The sequence below is a fragment of the Coregonus clupeaformis genome, chromosome 36 (assembly GCF_020615455.1).
Source record: "Coregonus clupeaformis isolate EN_2021a chromosome 36, ASM2061545v1, whole genome shotgun sequence".
In the NCBI taxonomy this organism is placed as follows: Eukaryota; Metazoa; Chordata; class Actinopteri; order Salmoniformes; family Salmonidae; genus Coregonus; species Coregonus clupeaformis.
Genome location: NC_059227.1, coordinates 24,919,987 through 24,941,741, shown reverse-complemented (window position 1 = coordinate 24,941,741; position 21,755 = coordinate 24,919,987). Strand labels below are relative to the sequence as shown.

At 42.9% G+C, this 21,755-nt stretch overlaps 1 protein-coding gene across 5 annotated transcripts in view; it reads left to right on the top strand.

The window, feature by feature from the left end:
* Positions 1-21,755, top strand: part of LOC121552926 (MAM domain-containing glycosylphosphatidylinositol anchor protein 2-like) — a 408,550-nt gene that overhangs the window by 219,917 nt on the left and 166,878 nt on the right. For 2 of the 5 annotated variants that reach the window (XM_045211335.1, XM_045211338.1), the window contains exons 5-6: positions 10,990-11,128; positions 11,569-11,838. In XM_045211335.1, coding sequence (XP_045067270.1) covers positions 10,990-11,128; positions 11,569-11,838 — 409 coding nt within the window. The remainder of the gene's footprint in view (positions 1-10,989; positions 11,129-11,568; positions 11,839-21,755) is intronic. The other 3 variants (XM_045211339.1, XM_045211337.1, XM_045211336.1) reach the window with 2 other exon arrangements.

The window sequence follows — 21,755 nt, the reverse complement described above, 5'->3', positions numbered from 1 at the left end:
ATATTTTATATTTGAGATTCATCGAATAGCCACCCTTTTCCTTGATGACAGCTTTGCACACTCTTGGCATTCTCTCAACCAGCTTCACCTGGAATGCTTTTCCAACAGTCTTGAAGGAGTTCCCACATATGCTGAGGACTTGTTGGCTGCTTTTCTTTCACTCTGCGGTCGAACTAATTCCAAACCATCTCAATTTGGTTGAGGTCGGGGGATTGTGTAGGCCAGGTCATCTGATGCAGCACTCCATCACTCTCCTTCTTGGTCAAATAGCCCTTACACAGCCTGGAGGTGTGTTAGGTCATTGTCCTGTTGAAAAACAAGTCATAGTCCCACTAAGCCCAAACCAGGTGGGATGGCGTATCGCTGCAGAACGCTGTGGTAGCCATGCTGGTTAAGTGTGCCTTGAATTCTAAATAAATCACAGACAGTGTCATCAGCAAAGCACCCCCACACCATAACACCTTCTCCTCCATGCTTTGCATTGGGAAATACACATGCGGAGATCATCCGTTCACCCACACCGCGTCTCACAAAGACAAGGCGGTTGGAACCAAATATCTCCAATTAGGACTCCAGACCAAAGGACAAATTTCCACCAGTCTAATGTCCATTGCTCATGTTTCTTGGCCCAAGCAAGTCTCTTCTTCTTATTGGTGTCCTTTAGTAGTGGTTTTTTTTGCAGAAATTCAACCATGAGGGCCTGATTCACACAGTCTCCTCTGAACAGTTGATGTTGAGATGTGTCTGTTACTTGAATTCTGTGAAGCATTTATTTGGGCTGCAATTTATGAGGCTGGTAACTCTAATGAACTTATCCTCTGCAGCAGAGGTAACTCTGTGTCTTCCATTCCTGTGGCGGTCCACATGAAAGCCAGTTTCATCATAGCGCTTGATGTTTTTTGCGACCGCAAAGGTAGCTTAGTGGTTAAGAGCATTGTGCCAGTAACCGAAAGGTCGCTGGTTCTAATCCCCGAGCCGACTAGGTGAAAAACCTGTCGATGTGCCCTTGAGCAAGGCACTTAACCCTAATTGCTCCTGCTAAATGACAAAAAATAAAAAAATAAAAGCTTTCAAAGTTGTTGACAATTTCCGTATTGACTAGCCTTCATGTCTTAAAGTAATTATGGACTGTCATTTCTCTTTTCTAATTTGAACTGTTCTTGCCATAATAGGGACTTGGTCTTTTACCAAATAGGGCTATGTTCTGTATACCATCCCTACCTTGTCACAAAACAACTGATTGGCTCAAATGCATTAAGAAGGAAAACAATTCCACAAATTTTTAAGAAGGCACACCTGTTAATTGAAATGCATTCCAGGTGACTACCTCATGAAGCTGGTTGAGAGAATGCCAAGAGTGTGCAAAGCTGTCATCAAGGCAAAGGGTGGCTATTTGAAGAATCTCCAATCTCAAATATATGTTGATTTGTTTAACACTTTTTTGGTTACTACATGGTTCCATATGTGTTATTTCATAGTTTTTTATGTATAATTCTACAATGTAGAAAATAGTAAAAATAAAGAAAAGCCCTTGAGTGAGTAGGTGTTCTAAAACTTTTGATGGTAGTGTATATAATCTATAAGTCCAAAATCGGATATAGCAACTACAGACTGCCTCTTTAAGTCTATCAAAAGTGTGCGAGTTTGAGTATGTGTCCATTAGGCCTATGGATTTATTTATTTTATCAGCATGAATTAGATTGAGCAATAAAAGCCACACTTTTATTCCATAGGCTGGGATCAGCAATATGCAGCTGTGGCAAGAGCTCATTTTTCACTGGCTGTCCACTGGTTTCAAAAACAATGATTGATAGGCAGCTTAAACTTCTTGAATTAAACCATTATTGGGTTCAAATGCACATTTAGATTTGTGAACAGCCATCCACAACAACGGTAAGGTGCAAATAGCTAAATGAGAGAGCAGCAGTGTGATTCACATCAATGCGCTTTGTAGATATCAATAATAAGTGATATCCGTATTGCCGTAGACTACACCACTGCTGTCATCCTTACCTCCAAGCGTTTATTCAAGTTGGATAATCTTTGGATGCTGACAGCAGTCGCACCATTGGAAGACATAGCTTGGAAGACATAGCTTGGACTGTAGCCTGTAATAGTCTATTTCTGCTCTTTTCACGTGATCCATCAAACACAATTGGTGTGTCATCAAAGTGGTCTCTGACTTGTGGTCAGACTCAGACAGGTGGAACAAATGTAAACTTCTGTCTCTTTTCAATGCTGATTTGAATGTCATTGAGAAAACAGAGAAGCGTCAACAACAAAAAACATCCTTTCTGAATGTAAAAGTAATCCTCGAAGTAATCATCAAGTTTTTCAAAAGTATCTGTAATCTGATTACAATATTTTAGCTGGTAACGTAACAGATTACAGGTAAAAAAAAAAAAAGTTATCCCCAACCCTGGTTAAACTGGCCTCTGAATCATCATTCCCACCAAACACATCTTCCACTAACAGCCAAAACCAGAGAGGAGGAGGTAATACGACTGCAACCACAGACTGAGTCCATCCCCAATCAAATACAATTAACATATAAACGCCATGCAATATGATGATGATGATCATTGGGGGGAATGAAAGAGATGAGTGATTAGGGTTTGTGGGGACGGTGACTGGGATTTGTGAGGACTATGATTGTGGCATGTGAGGACTGATGTGCCAGGCTGACTGAAGTCCTAAACTGACCCCCTGGTGGAGAGGAAGGAGATCAAAGACTCTCATCACATCCGATCACAGGGCTCTAGCGTGGTCTTTGTGGAGGGTAGTTCCACCTCAAAAAGCAGAAGAAACAGAATTTAGACACCCACCACCTCAGATTGTTAGAAACAGATAAGAGTAGCATTCCTGCAACATTATTTTGTTGAAATATAATTACATCTCTGAGAAATTAAGCTAATTGATTGGCAATGTGGTACCTAACATACAATTTGGGCCAAACGTGTTTCTAACAATGAGTTAGACATGAGGAATCCAAATAAATAGTCGAAAGCCACCCTTGGACCCAATCCTACCCCAGCATGTCTATGTCTGACAAGTAGTATGGAGCTGCGGCTCAGAGTACTGTTTCTTTATCCTATGTAATGTATTCCCAGTGAATTTGGTGATGTTTTTTTCCCCCTGTTCATAGAAATTAGTAATTGAAATTATGTTTATGTCCGATCCTACATCTTGATATTACCAGGTTTTGACCATTAGATGGTGCTGTTCCAGGTGATTTCTTTTTTAACACTAGAACCACTGGGCCTCGAGGGATCCCCCTTCAAGCTAATGAGCTCATTCTGACTGCAACATTCTAACAGTGTATTTAATACATTTCATATATGCTATCACTCAAATAATCATTTGGTTGTGTTTTAGAATTTAGGTAACATTAATATATATTATTTTTTCATTTCAAATAACAACATACAATTTAAAATTAGTTTATGTTAGTGTAGGCTATATGTAAAAACAAAACAAAAACACAAGTGTTCAATCAATTTCATTCATAAAGTGCCTTCGTTACAACTACGAAACAGAAAGTATATGTGTTGGAACATGGTAACAGCTTATTTTTATAACAATATTTCTTTTTTTACAAAAAACCCAACCACGTGGTGTCAAATGATGAAAACAGTAGCCTAAACATCATTATAAGCTCCAAGTGTGCTTGATAAATTGTGAAAATCAGCACAAAAACAATAATGGTATTATAATGAATATAAGTGTCAATATGAGCAGTAAAAAATAGTCAATTATTATCAGCTCTTGCTTTCACGCATTGGTATAAATTGGATTTCATTTAACGGTTATCCCGAGTAGGCTTGTTTTATTTGCCAGCAACATGTTCACCAATGACAGTGAAAAATTGTCCATGGTGACTTTTCTCCCCTTGCCAAGGTAAGGTTCCACAATCCTCATCACCACATTCTCCAACACTCGCTCACCTGCTTCCCAATGTGGATGTTTTCCCAGATACGGAAAGTCATTCAGCATGTACTTGGTGTTGACGTCAGTGGCTAACCAAAACTTCATTCCAAACTTGTCGGATTTATTCTCAATGTATTGCGTAAAGCCACAACAAGCTTTGTTGGGAACAATTGTTCATCAACAGTGATGTTCTCTGCTGGTTTGTAACATGCAATGCTGTTCTGTACAAACGTCTTCCAAACGTCTTCAGGCGTCGCATTCTCATTTCTTTGTCATCAAAACGGAGGTAACGCATGATCTCTCTGAAGGTATCCTATGACATGGTTTCTCCAAAGAATGGTATCCCATACATGTCTGACTAGAAGCTCACCATGCTGCATATACATGCTCTTTCCACCGAATGCTCCACGGAAATACAGGATTGAAATGAACGCTTCCAGCTCACAGTGGCGGCTGGTGAAAAATATTCTCGGTGGGGCTGTGCCATACTTTTTTTTTCCTGTAACCATCGCGATATATTTTAACACAAACTGCAGGACAGCAGTGCTCAGTGAAACATTCAGTAATTATTTAATGCCAATATTAAAAAGTTGAGGCATTCTTACACAAAAACATATTACACAAACCCAAGCCTTTCATTTGCATTTAAAGTGAACTTTTCACCATTGGTAGTAAACAGGCAACGCAACAGGCATGCTGTCAGAACAGAGTGGAAAGTGGACAATAACATGAAATTATTATAAAGTTTATAGGAAATCTTACACTGTATAAAAGGATGTATAATATAGAAATGGATATCAAGTGGATGAACTCAAACCTTTGACTGGAAGAATAGCATACAGTATTTTATGATCATACTAAATGTGACTAATTGTTAATGTGCTCCAGAACTGCAACAATTAATTGATACAAAACAACATATATACAGTAATATTAGCAAAGACACTATTAAGACTTTCTAGAGTACCATATATAACTGGATTTTTTATGCTAAGGTCAACTATATACAAAGAAACATGCGGCCAGAGCTGCACTGTGTGTGTGTGTCTGTCATCTTGTTTGTACAGGAATTTTGCCCGTCTGTCCTTCTGAGTGGCAAACCTCTCAATGACCCTTTGATTAAAGTCAGGAATGTCCCTGACAAGTTTCTTCTCCATGGAGAGCATGGCCAGAGCGTTCAGGCGATCCTGTGTCATGCTGTTTCTCAGGAAGGTCTTGATCCTTTTCAGTGTAGAGAAGCACCTTTCTGACTCAGCAGTTGTCATGGGTGTGGTGATGAGGATCTTGAGGAGGCTGGCAGTCTCTGTGAAAGTGCTCTGAAGGTTGTTCTCCATGAAGAACTGGTACAGGGGCACTGCACCACTACAAGCCTTGAACTCACTGTTCTCATAGATGAGGGACAGTTCGGTTTTGAGCTTGGCCTTGTTCAACATGGGGTACGCCTCCACGGTTGTTTCAAGCGCTGTATCGGGGAACTTCACACTGTGTTGTGGGAACAACTCTCCGTGCAATAGTGTTGCGCTGATGAGGTGCTGGGTGAAGGAGAACCTCTCTTTGGCATGACTCAGGATGGTATCACATACCTGTAAAAGATACATCATCAGCTTTAATTTGCAATTAAGCTATTTTGATGCAAGTGATCCTGACTGACACATGCCTATGTCCAACTCAAGTATATGATTACCAAGGTGCTGATTGTTCAGGGTTTTGGCTACATACTACCAGGCCTGAAAAAAGTTCTAGGGGGAAACACTGACAATTACATCACAACTTACCTCTATAGCCAACCTCTGTTGTTCTCCTGGTCCCAGCATCCTCCGTCGCTTGATGGGCTGTTGCTGCTCGTCAGATGCGCTGTCCCCACACAAAGAGGGAATTGAGGCCCTGGGTCCAAAAATAAAGTTTAATTTGATAACTTGCAATCAGACTTCTTAACTCACTGTAATTCCCCCTCAACACACAACCAGTGACTTTTATATATATATATATATATATATATATATATATATATATAGACAGACAGACAGACAGACAGATAGTGTGTATATACACACAAACTATGTCTAGTAACTGCTTTTAACCTGTGATGTACATAATTAACTGATGTTATTACGTTTTAAAGCCTTTTTCTATTACATTTGTGAGAGGGATGCAACATCATTTTGTTCTGCTGTGCACTTAGCAATAAAGTTAATCTTCAATAACAACTAGGCCTCTTCTAGAAATTGACCTGGTGGACACCTGAATAATTATTACAAACTGTGTAGTACTTTCCTGCATTATTATCAACGTCTGATTGTGTCTTCTCTTTCCTTTTAAAATACTAAAACAAATATAATTGTGACGGCTCTATGATAATCACTCACTTTGATGACCAGACACATTTAGGCTTTTAAACTGTTGTAAGTGAACTATTCATCTTTCTAACAACATCTTTATCAGCCAATAGTAAATATAGTTATTTACCTGATTGTTAGCATGCTGTCTGTGAACCTCTGGACAAGTGCTTTAATGAAGACAGGGTCGATGTTCCTCTTCTGCAGCTGGCTGAAAAGCATGTCCACATTTGGCATGATCTTGTGGAACAGTGCCAGGAAAAAACAGAAAGCCTCGTCTTCGAGCATCCTCACAAAGCCCCCCGCCTCTCTGACAGTCAGGGCATCAAAGTTCCCAGAGTCTCTGATGGTCTGGAAACACGTTAGGAGGTCATCCCTGTACTCGTACACAGTGTTTACAGCGCGACTGTGGAAGTTCCACCGTGTTGTAGAGGCTCTGGGGAGTCTATGCGCAACCACTTCGTCAAGCACGGTGGTTCGCTTGGGAGACCTGGAGAAGAAAGCAGAAAATCCTGCAAGGTCGGAAAAGAAAGTGCCGATCCTGGGGATGCGTGAAGTAGCCTGCTGCACGATGAGGTTCAGCTGATGTGCATAGCAGTGGACGTAGTTCGCATTTTCGTACACATCCACTATTTTACGCTGCACTCCGCCGGTGGCTCCCCTCATCACACTTGCTCCGTCGTAAGCCTGGGCAATAAGTTTGGCCTTTTGTCCATGTGAGAGTATGGTGCTGAGCCTCTCCAGCAGCGCTGTAGCGATGGTGTCGGCGGTTGCGTTCTCGATCAAAATGAACTCGAAAAAACGCTCTTGGACGTTACTTTTAGCATCGATGTAGCGTATCACAAGCACCAACTGGCAGTGGGTGGAAACGTCAGTCGTCTCGTCAGCTTGAATGGCGATCAAATCAGCACTCTTTACTTCCTCCAGGATGTAATCCTTAAGCACTGACAGCATACAGTCCAACAGCTCGTTCTGTATCGTCTTTGACGTGCCCTTAAAAACGGTAGCTGTCTTCAGGTGCTCCTCCAGCACACTGTCGAGGGAGGCAACAAAATCCACTAAGCCCCGGAAAATGCCGGGGTTGTCCGAGGAGTCAGTCTCCTCGTGCCCACGCAAGGCCAACTCAAAAGCCCCACAGAACTTCACACAATTGATAATTTTGGATAGAATGTGCCTGTTTTTATCCACCTCCTCATTGTGTTTCCTCACCGCAATCCTGTGGCCGTCATCCAGCTGCGTAGCAATGTTCACCCTTCCTAATACAGCTAGCTTTACGGAGTTGTCCATGTGTGCCCTGGTGTTCTCATGTTTCTTTACCTTCTCTGACAGGTGCTTCATATCCCTCACTCCGGTACCTGTCCATGCTGAATCTGACCCCGTCGTTTTAAAAAGCAAGCACGGAAAGCAAAATAAAGCATTAGCATCAGTGCACCCAGCTAGCCAAGCCTTCCTGGTGTACCAGCTACGGGAGAAGCCGCACATATACTGCTTCCCTTTCTCGCTAGCCTGCTGTCTGATTGAGAGGTCAGGTTGATCTGGGCCCAGCTCTTTCACCCGAACTTTCTCTGACAAAGTTCTCCTCTCAAACGGATCTTGGAGGAGAGATTTCACCGAGTTAGGGTTGGGTCTTGGAGGAGTAACGTTTGCGCTCGCCATTGTCGTCTAGTAAAAATGGCGCCACTGGAGCCCGGTCCTTATTTTATCAGGGGCGAGCTTGGGGCGATAAAATAATCGCCCTCCTTGGATTCGAATTAAAATCGCTGATTAGCTACATTTTATGTCATACATTCATATCTTAAATTAGCAATTGGCTTAACTGCTACGTAGACCCGCCTCCTCGGGGCACTTTCTGTATCGCCCAGAGCTGACGAGGCGTTTGACAGGCAGAGGAAAGGTTGCGAATATGATTTTCTATCATATCTTACACATATTACTGTGTGCATTCCATATTTCAAACACACAAATATTGACATACTGATGTTTTTATTATTATTATTATTATTTTTATTTATTTTTTATTTTATTTTTTTAAATAATTTTATTTAAGGGGGCGGCGCCCTAGCGCCCTCTATCGGCCAGCCGCCACTGCCAGCTCATCAACAGAGACAGATCCCAGGCAGTGTCTCCTTGCTCCCTGTACACCTCCGTTACAGTACAGTCCCTGACTGTCCCTGACATGCTGTAGCATGTTCATGTAACATAAACAACGAAAGCTGGTGAGTGCGTTGCTGATGTTGTTTTTTGCTTGAGATGTAGGGCCTGCTCTCTCGGCGATGACATTTTGTGTTGATAATCGGCCAATAGCATTGTCACCAGCTTGTTCTATCTCCTGTCTCACTGTTTCCTTTGGTGGTGGAGCAGGCACCTGCTCAGTGCGCACTGTTCTGGATTTTTTGCGCTTAGGCCTCGGAGGTGTAGGTTATTCAGGCCGAGGCTCAGAATCCGAAGAGTAATCATCAGAGATATCATGATTTATTTATTCCCCACCATCTGAGTCATTTTCATTCCGATCTTGTAGCAGCGCTAACGCAGCATGTGCATCCATTTGTCTTGGTCTTCTTGCCATTGTACATTACGCACATCTCACTGTGTACTCCAAGTAGGCCAGAGTAGACTGATAAAACTGCTTTGATTTGGTGGACTGATATAGGGTACATACCATTTGGAGATTATAATTAGAATATACCAATACAATAGAATGGCCCGCCCTGTTCTTTATTGACAATCAGTGATTACATAAATATGCATCGTTCGCTTCCCCTCGCTCATCAACTCACATATTCTCCCCCTTTCTCCCCCATCATACTTTACTTCCTTTTATTTAATCTGTTGTTATGTGTAAAATTAGTTTGTTATAGTTTATGTTCAGTTTTGAGGCAATTATCAGGGTGATTATCAACTGGGCACTGCACTTTCCAATGTCGGGAGATTGAGTGGAGCAGATCCCTACTGTCCGGAGAAGGAGGAGCAACGGGGGAAAACCATTCAAATAATGACATGCCCTCCTAAAACTGGTTATAACTCCAGTTCTGTTTGTGATATTACAATTTTTACAACGGCAGTGTGTTTTATAGACTTATTTAGGAAAAGTCAAGGATGGAGAGAGGCATGACTTTAAAAATAAAATACATTAATGAGCAATCAAAATGACTGCTTTAGCAGTTCTAGTGTTAAAGAATCCCCCCCCCTCAATGTTAAAGGGATAGTTCATGGACAAGGTATGACAGCAACCCATGATTTGTAGCGCGTACAAATCTTCTGTCGTCGGTTGCAACACTCACTACCGAGTTCCAAACTGCCTCTGGAAGCAACGTCAGCACAATGCCAAGCGTCGGCTGGAGTGTTGTAAAGCTCGCCGCCATTGGATTCTGGAGCAGTGGAAACGCGTTCTCTGGAGTGAAAAATCACGCTTCACCATCTGGCAATCCAACGGTCAATATCTGGGTTTGGTGGATGCCAGGAGAACGCTCCCTGCCCGAATGCATAGTGCCAACTCTTACGTTTGGTAGAGAAGGAATAATGGTCTGGGGCTGTTTTTCATGGTTTGGGCTAGGCCCCTTAGTTCCAGTGAAGGGAAATCTTAGCCCTGTGCTTCCAACTTTGTGGAAACAGTTTGGGGAAGGCCCTTTCCTGTTTCAGCATGACAATGCCCCTGTGCACAAAGCGAGGTCCATACAGAAATGGTTTGTCTTGATCGGTGTGGAAGATCTTGACTGGCCTGCACAGAGCCCTGACCTCAACCCCATTGAACACCTTTGGCCCAACATTAGTGTCCTCACTAATGCTCTTGTTGCAATGTTCCAACATCTAGTGGAAAGTCTTCCCAGAAGAGTGGAGGCTGTTATAGCAGCAAAGGGGGGACCAACTCCACATTAATGCCCATGATTTTGGAATGAGATGTTCGACGAACAGGTGTCCACATACTTTTGGTCATGTTGTTTATTTTCTTAATGCAAATTTTAGAATATTCACATGAAAATCTGTCACCAATTGGATGGAAACCTAGCTATAGTTAGAAAAAAAGTTTAGTCCAAATCTGATTTTAGGTACTATATTTATTGAATATTATATGAATCCTATAGATTAAATTGGCCAATTTGGGTGCAATCAATTAGCTTAACTTCTCAGAGATCAAATTACATTTCAACAAAAAATTGTTGTAGGAATGCTAACCTGTTTCTAACTACAGAAATTATTTCAGAACAATCTGAGATGGTGGGTGCCATGGCTTGCTGAAATGAGATGGAATGACCCTGGAGTCACTTTCTCTGTCTGTCAGGCTACTGTGTGGTGGTGGTGGAGGAGTCAACCAAAGAGATACACACATTGAAACTAAAAGATCCCTGCTGTCCGATGTGGAGTGGTGTAGCATGTCGACCACGTTGTGTGATCCATGGTGTGATTTGCACAGTGGTTTGGCACCAGATTAAATAAAGAAAAGCTTTGATGTGTTATGATGACTTGTTTTACAGTGAACTTCATGAACTCTGTGTTATATTTGAAAACGTGCAGATTTCTTCCTTGTTTCATGATTTACAATAAATGTGAATGGCATTGGGTTTCAACATTTCAACATATTCTGAAAACCTCTGTGAACTTTGGGAAAGTTTCCAGTATTTTGCAAGCCTTGAATGAAGTGGAAATACTTAATGAAGTGTGTTTATTATTGTGTTAATTCTATTCGCACACATTTGCACACTAGTGTTGTTGTGGTTGTGTATCTGAGCTGCAGGGGGAGACGAAAATCTTGAAGCTGAAGAACCTTCGTCCTCAGGACTACGCCAACTACAGCTGCATCGCTTCTGTTAGGAATGTCTGTGGCATTTCCGACCGAAACATCGTCTTCAAACTCACCAACAAGACAGGTTAGTCTTCAAACTCACCAACAAAACGGGTTAGTAACATTGTCTTCAAACTCACCAACAAGACAGGTTAGTCTTCAAACTCACCAACAAAACAGGTTAGTACCATAACATTGTTTTCAAACGCACCAACAAGACAGGTTAATCTTCAAATGCACCAACAAGACAGGTTCGTCTTCAAACTCACCAACAAGACAGGTTCGTCTTCAAACTCACCAACAAAACAGGTTAGTACCATAACCTCGTTTTCAAACGCACCAACAAGACAGGTTAGTCTTCAAATGTACCAACAAGACAGGTTAGTCTTCAAATGTACCAACAAGACAGGTTAGTCTTCAAATGCACCAACAAGACAAGTTAGTCTTCAAACTCACCAACAAGACATGCACCATAAAGTTGATAAGAAAACATAAAACCTCCATCCTCTTCTTCTTCCTCTCCAGCGTCTCCCTCCATCAAGCTGCTGGTGGAGGATCCCATCGTGGTGAACCCTGGCCAGACGGTGTCCCTCGTGTGTATCACTACGGGTGGGGAGCCCAACCCAACGCTGAGCTGGGTCAGCAGCTCTGACAGCCTGCCTGAGAAGAGCGTGGTGAAGGGTGGAACACTCACCCTACCAGCCATCACCTCAGACGAGGCTGGGGTCTACAGCTGTGTGGCCAGTAACAACGTGGGCAACCCAGCCAAGAAGTCTACCACAATAGTGGTCAGAGGTGAGAGGGAGAGGGGAGCAGGAGTGGGTGTTTGTTGTAGGTGGAGTATACAATACGCATATTGTAGAATCCTTAGAACAGCACTGTCAGCCTTGTCAAGAGGTTCAGACCTCTAGGTATAATTACTTACAGTATGTAATGGACTGACAGACGCAAGGTCAGAGATTCTAGTCCCGCTTAGGCTACTCATGGGCTATTTCTTTATGAGCTAATCCAATTTTCAACATTCAAGTGACAGGAATGGTTATGAATATGGTTACTACTTTATTTCGCTACTACAGAGTTACTACAGTATGTAAGCATCATTTTACTACAATTGACATATCTCATTATGGATGTTGCATTAGGAAAGCTGTATTGCCTGCATGATCCTACAACACATGGCGCTATAGTTGGAGACACATAGAGTATATCAACATATTCCATACAGTGTTATGACTTCTGTGCAGTAGACGGTAGGGTAACGCCAATAGCATGGGAATGCATGTGAAACCACTCATTAAAGATACTTATTAACGGCCAATTAGAGTCATTAAGCCATGGCAGTCAAGCTGAAGGCACTGCAGGCTGTTTGACAATCAACTGGGATGAGGACTTAGTGTCCAAGTCTCTTCCCCTCAAGGTAATTGACACATGAAGAAGCAAATAATTGTAGACTTGCCTTTGGGATTAGCCAATGGGTTAAGGATTTAGTGTCCAAGGCTCTTTCCCTCAAGGTAATTGACACATGGAGCAGCCAAAAATTATAGACTTGCCTTTAGAGGACTCATTGGTTTTCTGGCCGTATAGTAGGATGAGATATTTCAATGTTTCATTTATATTGTGTGAGTCTCGAGTTTTGTGGTGAGTTGAGTGGAAGACTGTGTTGCCGGAGAAACTGGGATGAACTCAGTGAAGTAGGACAAGCACTTAGCACAGTTCATTTGGACATGCTGAATATGACAGCTGGTTAGGATAGTGGTGGTGTGGGTGTGTGCGCGTGCACGTGTGTGTGTATGAGCATGCATATTTTTGTGTGTGTGCATATGTGTGTGTGTGTGTGTGTGTATGTGAACAGATATTACATGGTATGTGTGTTACTGTATGTTTAAAGTATGTATATGTGTGTACACATGTTTGTGTGTCTTTTTGTTGATCACACCCCTAGTCCTTGAGAAGCCCTCTCATGCGGGTGTTGCCAAAGGGACTGTCTGTGTTTTCCACAGATCTGTCATCAGCAGATGGTGGCGTTTCTGCCCATGCTGTCCCACCAGTCAGGCTGGCTCGCCATTTGGCTCGCCCCCTCCTACAGTGTTGTGTGTGTGTATGTGTGTGTGTGTGTTTGGCTTGCCCCTGCTACAGAAAGAAATATAAATTTTATACTATCCCAGGTATTCCTTAAAGAGGTAGGGTTTCAAGTGTCTCCGGAAGGTGGTCAGTGACTCCGCTGTCCTGGCGTCGTTAGGGAGCTTGTTCCAGCAAACAGTTTTGACTGGGCTGAGCGGGAACTGTGCTTCCGCAGAGGTAGGGGGGCCAGCAGGCCAGAGGTGGAAGAACGCAATGCCCTCGTTTGGGTGTAGGGACTGATCAGAGCCTGAAGGTAAGGAGGTGCCGTTCCCCTCACAGCTCCGTAGGCAAGCACCATGGTCTTATAGCAGATGCAAGCTTCAACTGGAAGCCAGTGGAGTGTGCGGAGGAGCGGGGTGACATGAGAGAACTTGGGAAGGTTGAAAACCAGACGGGCTGCAGCGTTCTGGATGAGTTGTAGGGGTTTAATGGCACAGGCAGGGAGCCCAGCCAACAGCGAGTTGCAGTAATCCAGACAGGAGATGACAAGTGCCTGGATTAGGACTTGTGCCGCTTCCTGTGTAAGGTAGGGTCGTACTCTGCGAATGTTGTAGAGCATGAACCTACAGGATCGGGTCACCGCTTTGATGTTAGCGGAGAACGACAGGGTGTTGTCCAGGGTCACGCCAACTCTGGGAGGAGGACACAACGGAGTTGTCAACCGTGATGGCGAGATCATGGAGCGGGAAGTCCTTCCCCGGGAGGAAGAGCAGCTCCGTCTTGCCGAGGTTCAGCTTGAGGTGGTGATCCGACATCCACACTGATATGTCTGCCAGACATGCAGAGATGCGATTCGCCACCTGGTTATCAGAAGTGGGAAAGGAGAAGATTAATTGTGTGTCGTGTGCGTAGCAATGATAGGAGAGACCATGTGAGGACATGACAGAGCCAAGTGACTTGGTGTATAGAGAGAATAGGAGAGGGCCTAGAACTGAGCCCTGGGGGACACCAGTGGTGAGAGCACGTGGTGCAGAGACAGATTCTCGCCACGCCACCTGGTAGGAGCGACCTGTCAGGTAGGACGCAATCCAAGAGTGAGCCGTGCCGTAGATGCCCAACTCGGAGAGGGTGGAGTGGAGGATCTGATGGTTCACAGTATCAAAGGCAGCGGATAGGTCTAGAAGGATGAGAGCAGAGGAGAGAGAGTTAGCTTTAGCAGTGCGGAGAGCCTCCATGACACAGAGAAGAGCAGTCTCAGTTGAATGACCAGTCTTGAAACCTGACTGGTTAGGATCAAGAAGGTCATTCTGAGAGAGATAGCAGGAGAGTTGGCTATAGACAGCACGCTCAAGAGTTTTGGAGAGAAAAGAAAGAAGGGATACTGGTCTGTAGTTGTTGACATCGGAGGGATCGAGTGTAGGTTTTTTGAGGAGGGGTGCAACTCTCGCTTTCTTGAAGATGGAAGGGACATAGCCAGCGGACAAGGATGAGTTGATGAGCGAGGTGAGGTAAGGGAGAAGGTCTCCGGAAATGGTCTGGAGAAGAGAGGAGGGGATAGGGTCAAGCGGGCAGGTTGTTGGGTGGCCGGCCGTCACAAGTCGCAAGATTTCATCTGGAGAGAGAGGGGAGAAAGAAGTCAAAGCATAAGGTAGGGCAGTGTGAGCAGGACCAGCGGTGTCATTTGACTTAATAAATGAGCATCGGATGTCGTCAACCTTCTTTTCAAAATGGTTGATGAAGTCATCCACAGAGAGGGAGGAGGGAGGGGGAGGAGGAGGAGGATTCAGCAGGGAGGAGAAGGTGGCAAAGAGCTTCCTAGGGTTAGAGGCAGAGGCTTGACATTTAGAGTGGTAGAAAGTCGCTTTAGCAGCAGAAACGGAGGATGAGAATGTAGAGAGGAGGGAGTGGAAAGATGACAGGTCCGCATGGAGTCTAGTTTACCTCCATTTCCGCTCAGCTGACCGGAGCCCAATGTTTGGCAACAAAAGGATACTTTAGTGACACGATGACCTGGACAATGAGAGATATTCTCTGCCTCTGTCAACACTAAGTCAATTTGTTAGAGAATGTGTTCGCTGCAAGGTTTGTTTTAGTGTTTGTGTGCTTGCGTGTATGTGTGTGCTGGGTGTGTGTAACTATGTCTGTCTGTCTGTGAATTGTTCACTACACGGGTGTATCAAACGTGAAGCGACAGCATACAGTGAAAGGAACGTCTTAGAGACAATTGGCTTGCGTTCATTTCTTTTTCCCCCACCACCACCATTTACACACCTAGTACTGTACCTACGTTTCCTAATATTGTACCTACGTTTCCTAGTACTGTATCTAAGTTTTCTAGTACTGTACCTATGTTTCCTAGTACTGTACCTATGTTTCCTAGTACCTACCTATGTTTCCTAGTACTCTAACTACGTTTTCTAGTACTGTACCTACGTTTCCTAGTACTGTACCTACGTTTCCTAGTACTCTACCTACGTTTCCTATTACTGTACCTACGTTTCCTAGTACCATACCTACGTTTCATAGTAATGTACCTTCGTTTCCTAGTACTGTACCTACGTTTCCTCCCTGTGCGTTCTTAAAACAGTGTGCTTTGCGGGTGTGTGATGTGGAGAAATTAGTGGTGTTGGAGGTATCAAACATTCAGAATCAAACAATGTTCTGCTGTTCTGTTGTTGTCTCGTCGTCTCTCCTGACAATTCCTCCAGGACTTCCTTCCTTCCAGATGACTCCAAATGAGACATCAGCCATTTCAGTCAGCGAACACACACAGGCAACCCCTCCACAACACACACAGGCTCTACACTCTCTGTGAGGGGATTCTGTGTTATTAATAACAGAGAAAAGCTGTAATGGGTTTCATAGTGAGCCTGTCTGCTGATGTTATTTAGGCTGTTGTTGGGAATTGTTAGGGAAAAACAAACCCCTCATGATGTGATTTGGAACAACCTGGCTGTTAGCATGTAAATCAATATGTGAATGACTCAAATTTGCTCTGGAATACATTCTGGTCCGGAGCTGCATACATTTCCATTTATAAATGGCAAATGTAATGGTCTGGGTGAATGGGCCTGGCAGACAGACTGGAGAGTTGGGCAGCGGCTGTCAGGACTGTGGCTATTTGTCAGTGTGTGTGTGTGTGCGGTTGTTTGTGTGTGTGCGTGTGTGTGTGTGTGTGCGTCCTGCTGGCCTGTGACTGAACATGTCAAGTTCAGTAGAGGTCAACCACAAGGTAATATACAGCACAACGGCCTGTCACTCGCCACGTCCAAACATTGGCATGCGTCAGTGTGTGTGTGAGCGTTAACGTGTGGAGGCATAGTGTGATGATAATCAGAGAGGGGTGTGTGTGTGGTCGGGGTCTGGGGTTGAACGTGTGTGTGTGTGTGTGTGTGTGTGTGTGTGTGTGTTTGCGGGGGTCTGGGGCCCCTGTATATCTTTACCCTTGACTAATGTCCCAGAGAGGAGGTAGGTAAAGTAGAGGAGAGAGAGCCATCTGGCCCTTAGAGGACCGCTAAGCTAGACCTGCTGATTACCAGTGGGAGAGATGAATGGTGGATGGAGGCCACCGTGTGGTGCCAAAGGAGAGATAGACAGACTGAAAGAGGGAGAGAGACTGGGGGTTAGAGAGAGACTGGAGGTTAGAGAGACTGGGGGTTAGAGAGATACAGGTGTCAGTGCCATCTTGTCAGCCAGTCTTAAAAGAGGAGGGGTCGGGGATAGTGTGTGTGTGTGTGTCTGTCTGTCTGTCTGTGTGTGTGAATTTGTGTGTGTGTGTGTGTGTGTGTGTATGTGCCTGTAATTGTGTCATTGTGACCGCATCAGGGGCATGTGGCCCCCCATTAGCTAAGCAGCTCCCATGAGGGGGTATTGTAATCCAGCCGTGTGACTAGAGTCCTCTATGGACCAAACCCCAAAAGAGACTTCTCTCTTTGTGTCATTATCTACCTATTCATGTTACAGGCCACCCATTATTATTCACCACAGCTACTGTATTACACACACTTTACATACACACACACACACACACACACACACACACACACACACACACACACACACACAACTAATGTCTTAAAGCCAAGGAGAATATTACACTCTCTCTACAGGTACATGCACTTTGGCTCAACAAAACATGCTGGAGTTGCGTCATGATTCATATTCATAGAGGTAAATAAAATCCAGGTAACTAGAAAATATCCTATTCATCAGTGCCCTAGCTACAATGTAATAAGTGTAACCTCTTTAGATCATAGAAGAATAAAAAGATGCGTGGCATAGTGGTGTTATAAGTGTTTAAACGGTTCCTTCCATTGAGTAGAAAATATTTCTGTAGAGCACAGCTTCGAGTAAAGAGCTTTAAAAGGAAAGTCTTACTGGATACAGTATTTATTTATTATTTTTTCCTCTCACGTACAACCAGGTCCCTGGTTCTATGACAGAAATGTTCAGAGCGGTGAAGAGAAAACCAACTTCCAAAGGCCATATCATTAATAATGCATGGTGAATGTGTGTTTGTGCACATTAACTTTCATTTTGTGCCTCGGTGCTCACGGTACTCAAATGCTTTTAACTACTGCAGTGGGCTAAATCAGGGTCACACAGAGTGTTTCTTGGTAGTCTTAAACAAATCTACTTTGAAACAAAAGTATACACCTTACACACATGGTTATAGGCTTATAAAAAAGAAGACACCTGTATTATGTCAGATATAGAGTTGAAATGTATTCATTTTTGAGTTGTATCCCAATATGACACTTTATATACATCACAGAAGACTGAAATATAACAAAACCGTTTTACACTAATAACGTTCCAACCATTAGGCCACTAGAGGGCGATTTGGTCATTTGACTGCAGGAAAGGGCTACATGCAGTAAGTGTGTCCTGTTTGTTTTTGTATTCAGGCTCTCTCCTCTCCTCCAGCCTGGTCTCATAGACAATATTTTTATTGGACATATAAAGAAATACAAATTACAAATTGAACAGATACCTCCTTTTATCCCACTATACTTATTGAAACACATCCCTCCCCTTAACAACAAAAGCAGCATACATACAAAAATAGAATTAATTAAAACATACAATTGGAAATAATAATATATACATATACTTATATATGCATATATGTACACATACATACACACATATACATACCCCAAAATTAATAAAAAAGATCATAACATACCCTCTCACACCCTCTCATATTGGCCACAATTCTTACTCCTGATCAATAGCAGCCAACTGTTCAAAAAAGGAAATTAAAGGCTGCCATCTCAAGAAAAAGTTATCAGTACAACCTCTCAAAGTGAATAAAAATGTTATCGCAAGTGCAAAAAGGAGCGGAGACATAGGACACCCTTGACGGGTCCCTCTGGATAGGGGGAAGTATTTAGAATGTTGAGAGTTGATGTGTACCCTAGCTGTAGGAGCAGAATAGAGCAGACGTATCCATGAGATGAAATTGGTACCAAAACCACTCCACCCGGTCGAAAACCTCCTCATCAAGAGAAACAACAATTTCGGGGTCTGGAAAACAGTTGCGCCCTTTGATGAAGCCTGTTTGACCATCAGATATGACATCCTGAAGGCAGGGTTACAACCAGCATGCTATAACCTTAGATAATAGTTTAACATAAGCGTTCAAAAGTGAAATGAGCCGATATCCACCACATTCCACCGGATCTTTATCTTTCTGGAGTATAAGTGAGATGGAGGCTTGAGTTAGCGTCGGGGGGAGAGAGCCCTGTGCTAACGAGTCGGTGAACATATCTAATAGTAGTGTGGCGAGTTGATCTGAGAATTTTATATAAATCGACAGGGAAGCCATCAGGCCTTGGGCCTTGCCACTTTGCATTGACTTTACACCCTTTGTTATCTCATCTAGATGCAGAGGGTTATCCAGAACTTTACTCATGTCCATATCAATGGATGGAACATCCAAGTTATCTAAAAAGTTGTCCATAGCCGTATTATCTGATGGGGGTTTGAATTTGTAGAGGTTAGAATAAAATCACACAAAAGTTGAATTCATATTACGGGATCACGTGTAAGATTACGGGAAGAGTCATATACCTGAGAGATGAGATGAGATGCTGACTGGCATTTAAGTTGGTGTGCCAAAAGGCAGCTGGCCTTGTCACCATATTCGTAGTATGTCCCCTTTGTTTGTTGCAACAGAAACTCTGCTTTATCAGCGGAAAGCAGATTAAATTGAGTTTGAAGTTTCAGCTTCTCTGCGTATAATTCAAGGGATGGTGAAGTTGAATATTGGCGGTCTATTGCCAGGATTGAGTCCACCAGTTCTTGACGTTTCAGTTGTCTTTGTTTGACATAATGAGCATTGTAAGAAATTATCTTTCCCCGTAATACAGCTTTGCAAGTCTCCCAAAAAAGAGAGGGGGAGGTGTCATCATTTTTATTTGTTATAATAAATACATCTATGTTGGTTGAATTAAAGCCACAGAAGATTAGGGAGAGAGGCTAAAAGAGATGTAATAAATCTAGTGTCATCCCAGTTAGGGGCGTAAACATTTGCAAGTACTACAGGGGTCTATAAGAGGGTGCCACTACCTATTGTATAACATCCTCCAGGATCTGAAATTATCTGTGAGGGTGAAAACTGTACTTGTTTGTGAATCACTATTTCTGTTCCCCTGGCTTTGCCGTTAAAATTAGAATTAAACACCTGTCCAACCCATGCTTTACGCAATCTGGTATGGTCGTTAACACGTAGGTGCGTTTCTTGAAGAAATGCGATATCAGTATTCAGGCTCTTCAGATGTGAAAATACTCTGGAGCGCTTAATTTGCCCCAGTCTGACTGGAAGCCCCAAAATACCATCCTGACTTGTTGTTGAACTAGACATGAATCCTTATAAGAGGATAAGTCAAATTAAAAAGAAAGAGGAAAAGAGAGATTGAGAGAGGAGCAGCTTGAAAAAAACATTAAAAAAAAAAAACTCTAAACAGAAACAGAGCACAAGAATCTACGGATAATGTCAACATACCAACCCCCCAACATACACAAAAATAAAACAAAAATAATAATCCTAAACTCGTCTTTATGAACGAGACAAGCAGCAGGAATTCTCTCTTACTCATCATCCGTTGATTACCCAAAACATGTGCGGTGAGGTCAAACCGACCTAGGGAAGAAGTTACATACGCCCTTGAAATAAAGTTTAAAAAATATGGCAGTAGGCAAGTGCACAATCTGGGTTTCGGTCACACTTTAAACAAAGAGTTTAACCTTCAGCTTCAGTTATTGCAAAATGTTAACAGCGATTGGTGGCATTTCAATGGCCATAATATGAATGTAGTCCACTAGGTGTCGCCACAGGGCTGAGTAATGAGAAACATTTTAAATTAACCAGTAGGCTATGAAAAGGGTCAGCCCCTGTCTTGGTAAATTGTTACAAATGGATAACTAGCATTTTGGATATGTACAATTAAGCAAACGAACCATGGGTCTAAACTCTTCAGCTAGTTCAACAATTAAGTAAAATTGGAAGAGTAGATTCACGCGCAGAGCACGGCAGGTGTTTATTTCGCCTTCGCAGAAGGCAGGAATCGTGGTCACAGGCAGGCAATGGTCATACACAGGTAGGCAAACAGGCAGGTGAATCAAAACTAGGACTGAAGGCTATAACTGGTTCTCACAAATGAGCTAGGAAAAGGCTTAGTAGAGTCAAAACGAACAATACCTCACAAGGCACAAACAGAATAAACTGAACTAAATAAGGAGCTGATGAGACCAGGTGAGTAACTAACACAGGGGAAATCAATGAACAAAAATGAAAGACAGGGCTACGTTCAAGAACACAAGGATGACTAAGAAAATAAATACAGAACCTTACAACCATCAGTGACCAACATCACCAATTAAGGCCAACATAAACCACAGTGGTTCAGAATGTCCATAAAAAAAGAATAAAAAAGACAATTTAAAAAAAACGGTATACATCAAGCACACCTCCAATGAAAAATGTATACACTACCAGTCAGACGTTTGGACACACCAACTCATTCAAGGCTTTTTCTTTATTTTTTACTATGTAGAATAATAGTGAAGACATCAAAACTATGAAATAACACATATGGAATCATGTAGTAAACAAAAAAATATTTTATATTTGAGATTCTTCAAATAGCCACCCTTTGCCTTGATGACAGCTTTGCACACTCTTGGCATTCTCTTGGCATTCAGCTTCACCTGGAATGCTTTTCCAACAGTCTTGAAGGAGTTCCCACATATGCTGAGGCACTTGTTGGCTGCTTTTCCTTCACTCTGCGGTCCGACTCATCCCAAATCATCTCAATTGGGTTGAGGTCAGGGGATTGTGGAGGCCAGGTCATCTGATGCAGCACTCCTTCACTCTCCTTCTTGGTCAAATAGCCCTTACACAGCCTGGAGGTGTGTTGGGTCATTGTCCTGTTGAAAAACAAATGATAGTCCCACTTAACCCAAACCAGATGGGATGGCGTATTAGAATGAAAAACCTGTCCAATCCATGCTTTACGCAATCTAGTATGGTCGTTAACACGTAGGTGCATTTCTTGAAGAAATGCGATATCAGTATTTATTCTCTTGGCATTCAGCTTAACCTTCAGCAACCCAAACCAGATGGGATGGCGTATCGCTGCAGAATG